General features: G+C 39.0%; 1 protein-coding gene across 2 annotated transcripts in view; it reads right to left on the bottom strand.

The window, feature by feature from the left end:
* Positions 1-349: 349 nt before the first annotated feature.
* The window catches only part of IGF1 (insulin like growth factor 1), a 74,276-nt gene continuing 59,986 nt past the window's right edge, over positions 350-14,639 (bottom strand). For both annotated transcript variants that reach the window (XM_033117216.1, XM_033117217.1), the window contains exon 4: positions 350-4,147. In XM_033117216.1, coding sequence (XP_032973107.1) covers positions 4,088-4,147 — 60 coding nt within the window. In that variant the 3' untranslated portion in view covers positions 350-4,087. The remainder of the gene's footprint in view (positions 4,148-14,639) is intronic.

The following is a 14,639-nucleotide window of genomic DNA, read 5'->3' as shown; positions in this document are numbered from 1 at the left end:
TTAGAGCAGAGAGCACACACACACTCAAAAAAAAATCAGTGAGTAACTTCATCATTTTACTTCTGCCATTTGCCTATAATGTCTTTCCCCCCTCTATTCATATTCCAAGCTCTTGATCAAGGTCTTTCAACTGGGTAACAAATTGCTAAGTTTAATGAGTTTGAGAGCCAACAAAATAATGGAGTCTTCTGCTTTTAAAAAAATGTCCCTCTTCTGCCCCTGCACCCCCAAATTCACAATTTGGTGAACAGTCTGCTACATGTGAGTGATAAAAAGTTGAACGGGGGTGGTGACTCGACCTAATGCTACTTTATTAAGCCATCGACCTATAGAATTGTTGTTTTTATACTTTAAAAAAATATGTCTATGCTTTCTTTTTTTTTTCTTTTTTTCCTTTTTTTTTTTAGTCAAGTACTTTCTTAAAGAAACAATAGCACCACATTGGCATAGCTGGCCAAACAATAAATGGGAATGCAAAATGTGCTACATCTTCTATTTAAGCATTCTCCCAAGTGCATAAACGTGTAACAGAAACCCTGGAGCCATAGTACATGAGATGGTTTTATCTACATATCGACATTCCCAGAAGAGGAAAGATTCTCAGGGAAGCCAGGCTCTTTTTTTAAAATAAGATTTTTCAGGGAAGTGATTTTTTTGGTGTTTTTTTTTCAGTATTCCGTTGGATTCTAAGGATGAGTGTGTGTGTGTGTATGTGTAAGGTGCATGTTGGGAGAGTATTTCTTTAGCTCTGTCTAGAAGAGTGGATTGTGGTGGCAAGATACATTAGCTTTTTCAGTGGAGCTTCCTCGTTTTAAAATGTTCGTATAAAACTATTACACTATTTGGGAAAGTGGGAACAAAAATTTGACCTAGGTAATTCAGTATTGTCATTTAAATTGGAAATAAGCCTATAAGTTGGAAGCTCATTCTTACCAATATTTAAGGCTTATTCGTTATCTTGAAATTGCCTTGTTGCAAAATTCTAAAGCAAAGCTTATAAAGTTTTGAATTGTGAAATTTTAGGTGCTTGCTTCTATTAATCCTGGGTCATTCTGCTGTAGTTTATGGGAATTAACTGACTTTTGGAGTTTACATCAAATTACCTTCAAGTTTTAATTTATTTGAAAATAAAACAGTGGGGTAGTATAATTAATTGATTTTTAATTAGTTGATTTATGATATAGTTGGAGAGTATTATGTGTGGGAAAAGGTTAAGAAAGACAATATGTCTTCGCGTTTTTAAGCTTTCCTCACTGGGGCATTTTTAAAGGCTGTGAGTAGAATTATTGAGTCAATCAAATAAGTCACACTCTTAGAGTTACCATATTCAACTAGGTCTGGAAACCTATCGGTCTGCAGAAGATTGCATGAGAAGTGTTGCTGAGAGTCAGTAATTTTAAAAAGGTACACACTAGAGACGAGAAATAAAAATCAGAAGTGCCATTTTGGAAAGAGGGGTCCAGCACCTCACTCCACAGAACCCTTACATCTGGAAAACAGGTGAAGGGCAAAAATGACTTTTGTTTCTTTTACATCTGTCCACCGTGACCAGAACATTGCTCAGCATGCCAGAGGTACTCCACTCAAGTAACACTGTGGGCTGAGGGTAAAAATATTTTCTGGCTGAGCAGGGGCACCCACTAAATAGCCCTTTTGTTAGCATATGTTTGGAGATTCAGAAAGTCTTTTCTTTTTTTTTTTTCCCTGTCCTCTGAGCCTTGAGATGAACCAATGGGATGAAAACTAAAGATGTTATTTTTGTTTTCCATGTACACTTTCCATGACTAAAAGGGATGCTCTATGCATGAAATAATCAAGTCTGGTTGCTTTTCATGAAAAAGTTCTAAGGCAGATAAAAAGATCTGAATGGTGGATGGCTCATTGTTCTAATAAGAAAATCTTGGTGCATAGACAAGAAACATTTCCTAGGCCAGCATGGGCCTGTCCTCACCATTGGGCTTTCTTGATACCAATTTTCAGTTGAATGGATAAGTCACACCCATAGAGGGCTAAGGGCCACTCTTCTAAGCAGACTGAGGGAAAATTTCTAGCTGTGAAGGACATTTTTGCCTCTCAACTAGCAACTCTCATCAAGCATATTTTAACAAACAAAAAATTAAAAAAAATATATATATATATATACAGCCAAGGATAAGAGCAAAATTTATGAAAGTAACTTTGCGACTTTTTATTAGCTATCATTTCAACTTCGGAAACCTTCGGCCATATTTTTTTAGATTCCATAAAGAGAAGGAATAACTGTTTTTCAAAATGAACAGAGTATCATTTATAATATTAAAAGAAATATTATTAGATTACTAGTAACTGCCTGTGTGTGGGCGGGGAAGGGGGGCGTTATCAGTAAGTGCTAACAAATTCTAACAAATTGAGTAATCATTCTTGTATTAGTAGAAATCCTTTTGCTTTCCTCTCTTTTTCTTTTCCTTTCTCTCTTTCACTTAGCATTCATAAATCCAAATGGCAGAATTCAAAATGTAAATCAAATGCTTCTAACTTAGTTTGAAAAGTGTTTTAAAAGAGATCAAGCTGTGAGCTTTTAACAACTAGTTAGCTGGATACTTAGATAGCTTCATTTACAATAATTGGCATGTCAGGGATATTTGGCTAATCAATTTTCTTAGTCTGCTATGAATGGGTTGTTTATAGAATTGCTTGCATCCCAGCAACTCAAGGGCTCTGACCTTGCATCCTCATAGCAACCAAGGATAAAAATCTGAAGCTTTATCTTTTTAATCCTCATACCACCCCTGTGAGGTAGGTAGATGGCGTATTGCCCCCATTTTGCAGATGAGGAAACTGAGGCACAGAGAGGTGAAGTGACTTGCCCAAGGTCACAAAGTGGTGAGTCTGTGCCCAAGTTGGCAGATGTTTATTTCTTCAGTGAGAAAAAGAAACCAGGACTGTGAAATTCCTAGCCTTATGCTTTTTCCACTCCTCTCTGGACTCGTCAATCAAATTTGCTTCAGTGGACTTTGTATCTTAAGCTTCTCTTGGAAGGCATACTCGGGGGAACTTGGCCTTCTTTCCCAAATGGATGGATTTTTAGTCCCCTTCCCCTCTGTCATTTTTGGCTCCAGGCTTCCTCTTTTGTTTTGCTTTCACCTTTTATCGTTTTGGCCAGACTCTTTCCTATAACAAACTACAAAATAGCACCATTGTTCTAAAAAACAGAGTTTTACATACTGTTTGATATATCCTGTATTGTTGATATGTGAAATTTACGTAGTGCTCTATATGGAAAAAAATTAAAAGGGAGAAGTTACTAATCAGGTTGCACACTAACTCATCATTTGAAGGAACTGTTGAGAGTTTGAGACTTTCTATGCTTAAAACATACACCTAAAAATGTTTGGCCTCAAAGTTGCAACTATTTGCATTTTTTTTTTTTTTTAGCAAGATGTGGAAAAATAAAGCTTTGTGTCTACAATAAGTGCATTCAACTTATATTTGGTACAAATGCCACAGATGGAAACTTGTGGGTTAAAAATTGGTTTGCTACTTGACTGCTTGCTGCTGTTACTGAGGAGGCCAAATTCAGCAAATGTAAAGGTGATGGGGGTGGGGGCGGGCGGAGACAGACAAACAAGATTATCAGACACTGTAAAACAAACAACCTGTGTTGTGTAGAAAGAAGTGCAAATAAAAAAAAAAAATAAACCACTTAGACAAGGCTGCTGAATGAATGGCTCCAGCAGCCAAGATTCAGAGACAAATTTAGTGCAACTGGATCTAGACAACACCCATGCATTTGTGGCTCTGAGAGGCAGGGACTAAGATATATATATATAGATATATATATATTTTCTCTATAGAACATTATTGATAAAGGATCAACAGCAATCTACCAACTCCAGGATCATTTTTGCAAGGTGCAAAGCTTTTAACAATCACTCCTAAAGACAATGTTGAAATATTTACTTGTGTATTTCATTGGGAAGAATGCCCATCTTTTGAAATGTTATCAAACTTAATTTTTGGTAGGTCTTCTGGTGTTTAACAGGTAACTCGTGCAGAGCAAAGGATCCTGCCAGTGGCATGTCATTCTTCACTCTTCAGGAAGGTCTTCCTACATTCTGTAGTTCTTATTTCCTGCACTCCCTCTACTTGTGTTCTTCAAATGTACTTCCTAAAAATAAGGGAGAAAAAGTGACATTAACATCGTGAAGTTTTATGTACCCTACCCATTTGTTTCTAACATTGAGTCTCAACCTTTCCTATCTTATGCCTCACCAGTCAATCTAATAGAGAGTTGGGCCTTTAGTTTTTAATTTAGGCAAAGCTCACTCAAGCTACTTCTACCCGCCCCTGGTGGCATGGGGACCACAGATTGCTTTATAACCACATATAAATGTGTTGCTATTTATCTGCTGCTATCACAGATTCATTGATAGAATGGAGATCCTGAAATTCCAGTCTTCTGGCCTATAGCATCTTTTCTTAGTGAGAAAAAAAAAAAATCACATTTCTGGCATCATTCTCTGTTGTTTTATTGCATTTTGTTCCATTTTAATTTTTGTAAAACGAAGATATTTCTTTTTCATTTTTTTTCTTTCTCTCCTTTGGAGAAAGGGAGTTTTAGAAGTAGAAGACTAGGAAATTTTCTAGTTGATTTAGAATCTGTAAAATCACAGACATACCGAGCTGGGCTCAAAATCTAGCTCTTCCATTTTCAAACTACATGAACTGGTGTAAGTGACAATCTCTTGAGTTTCAATTTCATCCATGCACTTGGATTATAATAGTGTTTGCCTTGGAAGATTGAGGATTGATTAAAGAAGTAGTTCATAAAAGCATTTATAATAGGTGTGGCACATGGTAAGCACTATATATTATTATTATTACATTGTTATTATTATTATCATATTACTCTTCTTATTATCAGTTTTTCATTTTTGTTGGAAAGTAACCATTCGTGGACCAAAAGTCCTGGGTTCTGCTTTGTTGCTACCATTTGCTCATTAACGAGCAATGCTTTCATCCAAGGAATATTGAGTTTTGCGTAGAATAGAAGCCCTGTGATGGGAGAGACATTCTGTCTGTTCACTGTTATAGTGCTGTGTTTAGAACAGTGCCCAGGATTTTGCAGGTGCTCAATACGTAGCTGTAGAATGAATTAAATGAATGAGTGAATGAGTATAATGGAGCCTCTGGTAATGTGCAGAACCAAGTTATTATACTTTGCTTGTAGTTATTATTTTATCCTTGACTATATTTAAGTAACAAACTTTATTTAGACAAATAAGATGATATGAAATAAAATCCAGGAGGAAGTGGCCTTCACATGCATAAACATAAGGGGCATCTTCTCTTGGTTTCACCTCTAGTCAGGCGGCTCTTATAGGAGAACGTAATGGATAATTACTGGTACTGAATGAAGTTGAAGGATCCACAGTGGCCCTTTTTCTCAGAACGTTTCCACCAAGACCGAAAACAAGAGTTCTCACCATTGTGGCTGGAATCTCCACATTCTTTGTTCTGGCTACGGTAATGACCACTCACCCAATCATTGTTAGGAGCTTAAAGATCATTGTAAGGGACCTTGAAGATCACTAGGACCTGAGACCAGGAGAGGGTGAGAAGCTGGCGCAGAATCAGTTACTTACAAATCCCTGGCAATAATATTTATTGACTAAGGCCCATAGTGATTTGGTAATTATCTTACACATACGCACTTTTCAGCTCTACCTGGAACATTTGAGTTAATCACCAACTCCTTTATAAAAGCCAGTTTTTAATAGCAATTATAAGTTGATGGTCAATATCCTGCAGTGACTGAATAGAAGGAAGCTGGTTTCATTGTGCAAACATGTTTATTAAAATATCTAGGTCAGTGGCCACTGAGAAAAAGCTTGTGGAAAGAAATTGGACATTTGGATAGGATAGCTTGAAAGCCATCTATTTAAAATCCGGGCACTTCTCCCCGAATATCGTACACCTTTTATCAAGTCCATTTAACATGCATTTGTTGCTGTATAAAGCATCTACTGTTAAGCTCTCAGTAAATTTGTGTTCTTAATCTTTCATCTTATTCTGCTTTTTAAAAAGAGCTCTCCAGAAAAATGGAAGAAAGATATATGGGGCCGCAGAGTGGGATCATGTCAAACTCCTTGAAATATTTCTGTTCAATTCTCAGTAGACCCTGCTGATTAGGTATGAGGCTCATCAACACTCCAAAATAGCTGTTATTAAGGACACCACGTCTCTACCAAACTACTGACCAAATTAATTAACAGGTCTAAAAATAAGATAATTTGAGTTTTACCTTTTTTTTTTTTTTTGTTTAAGAGGCACACCATCTTAGGAACAAAGATTTTTAAGATTATGGAAAATACCCAAACTAGGAAAATACTCAAGAATGAGATGGTAACATATTAAAAGACAGCCATATAAGGTGTTTGGCTTTCCTTATAGTCAAATTAATTCCCGGTTCCAGAAAAAGAAATTCAGGTATCGTCTATGCTTCACTCTTCAATTTCATGAGGGCAGTAGCAAAAAGAACTGAGGTTAGATTTGCCAACCATATAGGTCTTATCCTTTTCCCCAACAGGGAGATTCTTTTTCTTTTGTCTCAAAGCTGAGGTGTAAAGTATAAAGTCTGAACACAGAGATCCGGCCTTTTTCTTCTAGGTCTGTCTCGGCATCTCAGCAAAGCCATGGGCAGAAACTCATTTGAGGAAAGCCGACGCTGCTCCAAGTAGCATGGTTCCCATGCACACACGCGTTCTGTGGAGGCCATTCAAAACCAGCTGGGATGTTGTCTGGTTTGCATTTGGCTCTCTTCCCAGGCATTCACATGTGACTTCTTTGTTGTAGACAATGGCAGTGACAAAACAAAAGCACTCAGGGATTTGGTCTCAGTTGCATCTGTTGCTTTGCTCATTGTCTTAATTTAATTACGCTGGCCACCCTGGACAATGAGCAGCAAGTGGGGGCGTGTCAGAAGCAGCCATCAGAGCTGGCACTCATGTTCAGTGCACTTCTTGAAGGGTTATGAAACTGTCCCACATTCAGCCAAGCAAAAACTTTTCACTTCAACAGCTTGTCCAAGACAAACAAACCAGCTGAAGCTGTTTCTAGTATGCAACTAGACAGATTTTTGAAAGGAAAACAGTAGTGAGTAAATACTGTTTTCTATTGACACCAGGGAAGGTAAGATTATTTTAAAAATAATCTCTAGCTCACCAGGGTTGATTGAGGAAATATTTCTCTGAAGAAAGGGTTAACCAACTCATCAGGGAGTAATTTTGAGAAAGGCTTAATTTGCAGTATACATTATTACGCGCTGTGTATCATACACAGATATGTATGACGCCAGAACAGGCCCTGAATAGGTCATTTGCATCCTCCTGTTATCTCTTGGCTCTCCTCCTAGCTCCTAGTATTCCAAAGGAAAGCTACCCACACACTTTTTTTGATCAAGGTCACTGAGAGCTAATAACAATGGCAATAGTAATAATCTTGATTAACGTTTGCAGACACTTCAGTTCACACAGTATTCTCAGCAAGTCCTCACAACCACCTCCTGAGATGATGCTATTTGCGTCAGTCTCATTTACAGTTTGAGGCTTGTTAAGATTTACTAAGTTGCTGGAGGGCACATAGGAACAAACTGATGGACCTAGAACTGATAATAAAATAATTTATGATTTTGATAAAAGAATAATAGTTCTGTCATTTGGACATTTATAATGTGCTGGACACTATATTATATGTTAATTGAACATATTTTCTTATTTATTTCTGGTAGCTCTTTTGGAGATGGGTACGAGTATCTTGTCCATTTTACCTTTAAGCAATATGAAGCTTATCAAAGCTAAACAACTTGCCTAATTTCTTTGCAGTAAACATGCGACTGTGGTTGGGATTTGCACCAGTTCCTTCTGATTCTGGGGCTCACCGGTTAGCTGCTCTGCCATACTGCCTCCCCACGAGCTAAAACAAGATCTAATGCCTCAAAGTCCAAATCTCTCTCCAATAATCATACTTGAAAACGTCACGTGCTGCCCATGAGCCCAGACAGTGGTAGATGCTGATTTAGAGGGTAAGGCCAGACTCTAAACCGGGGGGGTATGTGCCCTCCTTTGCCACTAGTGTGAGCTGACCCCTGACCCCCATTTGTATGGTTATTGATAGAGGATAACAGCACAGTCTTCAGTTAGCAAAAGCTAGCCCCGTGGATATTATAAAGCCTTCTTTTCTCCCTGCCTATCTTTATGAGATTTTGCCTGAGAGACAGAATCTAAAAGAAGGATGACAATAGGCTCTTTAAATTTCAGGGAGGAAGCAGTGATGTTTCCAATGGACTCTGTTTCCATCTCCACCCACTCCAAACAAGTTAAGTATTGTATGACACAAAGTCTAAGAAAATCCTGGCACCCAGTAACAAAATGCTGGGCAAATACTGTCCAGCAAGGACTATTAGCAGCTTATCATACAGCATAAGGCCCTACTTTAACATTGACCTTCTCCCCAAAAAAAGGGTAAAATAGTGGGGCGGGGAGGGGAAGAGCAGTGGATGATTGAAGAGATGACCCAGACGTCAGTTCTTTACTGTTAGAAAGGAAGTGTTCTGGCTATCTTGCTGGCTTGGCCTCGAGACACATGAAGTTGTGGAGGACAATTTAGATGTCTCAGTATCAACTTGGATATCACTTTACTTTGGGGAATCACAAGTTCAAGTTCAGGAGAGTTAGGTTAGCCTTTCCTATCTGAGAGTCAAGCAGAATGAGTGTCCTGTGATTTACTCAGCATTTTGGGATGTGACTTTTAAAACCAAAGGTCGGGGGATGAGGGTGAGGGGGATCAAATGTACGGTGATGGAAGGGGAGCTGACTCTGGGTGGTGAACACACAGTGTGATTTATGGATGATGTGATACAGAATTGCACACCTGAAATCTATGTAATTCTACTAACAATTGTCACCCCAATAAATTAAAAATAAATTAAAAAAAATAAAAAAATAAAAAAATAAAACCAAAGGTCAAGGTATACATTTCGAGAGACCTGCAGTCCTGGTGGACTGGCTCCTCTTTAACAAAGAGTGAACAATATGTAGACTAGACACAATGTTGGCCTGCCCAGACTCTTGTTTTGTTTTCCCTGGAAACTACCTCCTCCTATCTCCTATATGGTTATGGCTGTTCTTCCTAATGTGACTCTCTCCTGTGGCCATAGTGGATTGGCCCAGGGTGGACCCTTCCTCCAAGCCCTAAGACTGAGTGTGGTGTGGATACCAAAGCAGACCCATTCCTGGGAAACACAAGGCTCCTTTATTGGCCGGCTTTGGCAAAAGACCCCTCAGTGGCTTTGCTGAATTTTCCTTAGACTGTGCTGCAGTCCAGGATACTTCCACTCAACCTTCTCCCCTTTCTCCTTCACTCAGACTCACTTGCCTACGCTTCCCCGAGTCTCTTTATTTCCTTTCGCACAGATACTTCTCCTAATAAACTCCTTGCTCATTTAACCTGGTCATCTGTTTTGATCCTAGCTCCCCACACAAGAATTGTGTGACCTTTGACAATTGCTGTGCCTTCTCTCCTCAGTTTCCTGTCAAAGGAAATTGTGGAGTAAGAGCACTCACCTCATAATGCGGTTAGGACTGCAGTGACCTCCCTAACCTAGACACATCTCTGGCATAGAGAGCTATCTATGGCTGTATGCAAGACAGCCTACTGTTTGAAGAGCCCTTGATTTACGTCCATTTTGGGAACTTGACTGTTACCAATGTCAGTCTGTTCTGGCTTCAGTGCTGTCAAGAATCCACTCTGACTCCACTTTTGTTAAAGCATTGATTCGCGGTAGAGGAAATTATGCATGTGTTTTTTTTCCCCCACTAAAAGGTCAGCTCTTTGAGGGCAGGTAGCGTGGTTCCTTCACCTCTGTGTCTTGCCCCGATGCATGGAGCTTCGAGCAAAGGAACAAACCAGGAAATGCTTGTTAAATTGATTTAACAATTGGTGAGATCGACTTCAGGGCAACAGCAAACCTTGCAGGGCTACCTACTTCCTGCTGGGTTTTATACAAGGACAGATAGCACAGAGCCACTTCCTGTCCTGGAACTCCTCATTGGCATGTTGCGTACAGTAAATCTCAAGGAAGAGATGCGGAAGTGAGAGAGCACAGAGCATGGTTAACACACTGAAGTCCATCTTGAGTTTGGATTCTAGTCTGGCCACTTGTTAGAGCAAGACCTTGGCGAGACATTTAGCCTTACTCAGCCCCAGTTTTCTAATCTGTACAATGGGGATAATTACCCTACAAGCTAAATGGTGAAGATTAAATGAGATGATTCGTGATTACCCTTATTTAGTACAGGGCATATGCTTCTGCCATTGCCTTTTTTATTTTTTACAGTTACTAGGGTCAAAGCACATCTTTTGCTAGGGTGCTGCCCTTTCTCTGCCTGGAGAAAGAGTAGCTACTTACTGGGTGCTCAGAACTCCCTTGAGTGCGGGGATACCAGATGTATAGCTCTTTTTTTCTAGTGACTGGTACATCCCTAAGAATTCCCAGGAATTAGGGAACTTGTACTTGTCCCATCATTAAAGCATGATTATCTCGACCTAGCAATTTTCTTACTCTTCACAGGACACCGTCTGACTCTTTTTCAAAGATTTCTGCCTGTGATGCAAGAAATCACTACCAAAATGGTTTAAAAGCCTGGAAAAAAAGAGAAGAAGAAAAAATGCTGAGGGGCATTTTCCCTGACTCGTAAGAGGTAGTTCTGTTGGCCTTTAATAGTGTTGAAGGATGTTGTAAAATACTTCAGGGTTCAGAGCGGCTTAGACTGTTGATTTTATGGGCCGTGTGTTTAGTTAGCTGTTTGTGTTTGTGTTACATTTTTAAATTAAAAAAGAAAAAGTTTAAGCACACTATCTTTCCGAGAGAGGGAGTTGATTTTGGAATTGCTGAAAGGTTCAAATGTTGTGGTATTTAAAAAGTGAAACACCAGATTCTAGCAATTTCATTGATATGTGCTAAAGATTCAGCACATTTTTACCTAAAAACTGGATTTGATTATTTTTTTCTCTTCAGCCGCCCAAATGCCGTATTTCATCTGATGTATAACTTATGTTAGAAATTTAAAGTAGTGTATGCAGTAGTAATTTATATTACAAAGTTGTGGGGAGCTGTGAGGCCCAGAGTTTTTACCTTTGGGTGTCATTTCGACACAATAGTGACAAGTTTACAGGATTAGTAGGAAAGGGTGTTGCCCTCTTCCACTCATTCTTTGTGTGTGTGACAAATCTGGGCAGAACATTCAAATACTGTGTTCTAAATTTTCCTCCTCACTGAATTGAGAAAAATTTTGGAAGTTCTGAACTTTGAGGATGAACAAAATAGCCCAATGACAAGGTAGAGTGATTTGCATCTGTTTGAGGTTGATGGGAGTCTTCAGCATGTAAAAGTAAACATGCATGGAGCCAGCCAGTGCTTTTCCAAAACAGAAAATGGCGCAAGAACAATTTATGGGTGTATACTGTTTTAAAAAAATCAGAATTGTTGAATTGTTCCAAAAGTATTACCACCATCCTAGTGTTCTTTCGAAGAAGGAAATAAATATCATTATTTACCCGAGAGACAAACCAGAGCATCCAATAGTGGCCTAAGTCAACCGCTACTTACAAAACAAGAATAATGCTATATATTGACTGAGCCACTTACACTTTTTATATTTTCTAGTCCTATGATGCTTCATGAATTACTCAAGCATACCACACTCACATCATGACATGAATATTGCCTGTTCCCAAATCTACAATTGCCAGCCAATTAGGAATCCTTACCCAACCTTCAGCTTGCCATGGTCTTGCTCTAATCGTGTGGAATTATTGTCTTACCATCATTGTTATCTACAGCTATGAAATTAGCATATCATATTTTCATAGATGGTGGGGCTGGTTAGTCTTTGATTAGCTGACCTCTTAGAATTGGCCAGACAGAAAGCCCCATGTGAACATATATATATTTTGCACAGAATTTTGTAAAAACTTGGCACATGAAGCCCAGTTTGGCAGCCTGGGCCATTTGGCCAGTTTGGGTTTGATCTAAAATCTCTTAGTCTCTCATTGGGAACTTTGGAGGTATTTTCCCAGAGAGAAGAGTTGCCATCATGCTCAGCCTTTCACAGGTGTTACTCGTAACATCTCACCTTCCAGTAGAAATTCTGACACTGCCAGTTAGAGGAGCCAAGGCGGACAGCATAAACCATTGCCACTTTTTCTCCAGAGTGACAGTGACCCCTTCCTACTTAAATAAGTGTATGTTCCTTTATCCAATCCAATGAGAACACAAGTATATGTCAGAGTGAATAGAGAAAGTTAGAGGTTTATGGTTACAGAAGGGGAAAGTGATAGAAAAGACATTTGATAGTTTTTGCTAATAACCTCATTCTCTAATAGAAGTAGAGGCAAGGGATGCTAGAAAGGATACTGGCTGGATACACTGACCTTTCTTTGTACTGGGTCAAGAATCCGACCTGAAAGTTTCTAAAGTTGCAAATTGGTGCTCTGTGAAAGTTACTAGTTTCTGATCTACAGGGCCATTCTCCATAGATTAGATTGGAAGTGGTCCAAGTCTCTGGATTCTTAGAAGATACAGTAAAAAGAAAACCAACTTCTTTTTGCACCTTCAATAATGTTCCCTCTATTTCATGAATAACATTTAATTTAGGACTAAAACCTGGTCCTTATCAGATGACAAAGGAATCACACATTCTCCTAAATGATGATTAGTTTTTAAGGAGGAATTTACCTTTACTGAAAGCAAAGCCTGGAAACTGGTTTTACCCATAATTTCGGAATGTGATTCACCCCAAATTCCTAGTGGATGTGACAAACATAAAAACTACACACACACACACACACACACACACACACACACACACACACACACACAGTAAAGAAGAGAAAATAATCTCCCTACACCCCCCACCCCTGCCAAATTATTTGCTGTGGTTAATTACAGATTTTAAATTACCACCAAGGGCATTTATAATTAAAATTAGATGTACTTTTAGCATTCTTTTTTCTATCAAATGTCCACTTTTTCAAATGAGTTAGTTTTCTGACCAATGGGTCTTAAAACTATAACCACATTAAAAATAAAGATGGGAATTTTCCAAAATGTTTTCTAGCTCTCGTGACTTACCTAACAATAATCCATCAGAGCTATAGTTGAGTTCCTACCTACTATGGCGAGAACTCTCTTAGCTGCACTCTACCACACATAGGATTCATGGACCCCTTGTCCTACCTCTCTAATTTCCCTGTTCTCAATTTCTATTTCTCGCTTCTTGAGTTTAAATGCAAGTCTTTGTTTCTAAATCATCTCTTTTGGTTGCTGGACAAAAATTAGGCAGCACTAAAGGCATTAAAAGAGTCCCACTAAAAAAGAACCCCAAATATGTGGGCCTCAGACAAAGGTGCTCAGATTTCAATTTGGCCCTTGAGGATGGGGAAGCTGATTTTGACCTTGCAGGTCTTGAAGTTCAGTGGCCACTGGAGAACCTTGGCTAACCACACCTGCTCCTTCTTTAAAAGTGGACTTATCTTGCTTAGGTCAATAAATATTGTCACTGATTTTGAAAGGAATCAGTAGCTGGTGAGCATACAACCTGGAGAATTCTATAGTGGATGTTCCAAACCTCACAGAGAGCATTCTGCTTCATCTAAAATGATTTATCTTTTCATTGCTCCCAAAGACTTCCATTTTAACTTCAGACTATCAGCTTTGCCCTTGGACTAAAAGTCAACTCCCTGTTATCTAGTAAATATTGCAAATAGCCCTATCCCCTTCCTATAGGGAAGTAAAGAGAATAAACTTCATTTCCCACTATGGATGCTAATGGACTTGAGAAACTGCAAAATGTGTTACTTAAGAAAACATTGTTTCCTGTTGGCAGTTAGTGGGAGGGAGGTGGTCAGAGGATGGAGGGGAGGGAAGGGAAAAGAGGGGAGAGGCTCTTAGCAAGCTAATTTCTTTGCCTCCTTTTCCACCCTTACATCCTAACAGCTCTCACATTAGAAGCTGTATGAGGTTTTGTTTGTTTTCAAGAGATGTTTGAAAGAAGATCAAATGCTTGTGAAAGGCACTGGATCGGCAGCCCTAGAAACTGAAATGTCCCGGAAGCTGTGTGAGCCCGGAAATATCCCACATTTCTATTTATTTTGGCAGTTTTACTTAAAACTAGTAAGAGCTGGAGTTCATGCTACAATTAAATTTTCCTCAGGCACCATGAAATGAAAACACATATTACGTTTGATTTTAACTGGTTGAGAAAAATGGTGGTTTTCTTTAAGTTCATTCGATGACCTAAAAATAAAAGTTGAGGATTCCTCACATAGGACAGCCACGCTTCCTTTTAAGTGGCAATTATTTGTAGAACTGGAGTTCTCAGGCTGGAAGGGGTCTTAGGTTCCTGAGTCCTCTCTTTCCATCATTTGCTTGAAACCCACTACCATGTCACTGAAGTGTTGGCAAGCTTGGGCGTGAACTTTTGGGTGATACAAGACCTACTTCCACTATTTCTTTTTCAGATGGCTCTGATCTTCAGAACTAAGGAAAATAATGTTAACTAAAACTTTAGTAGTGCTTACTATGTACCAGGCACCAATTT

Source organism: Rhinolophus ferrumequinum, chromosome 10, assembly GCF_004115265.2.
Source record: "Rhinolophus ferrumequinum isolate MPI-CBG mRhiFer1 chromosome 10, mRhiFer1_v1.p, whole genome shotgun sequence".
Taxonomy (NCBI): domain Eukaryota; kingdom Metazoa; phylum Chordata; class Mammalia; order Chiroptera; family Rhinolophidae; genus Rhinolophus; species Rhinolophus ferrumequinum.
This window is presented reverse-complemented; position numbering and strand designations above follow the sequence as displayed.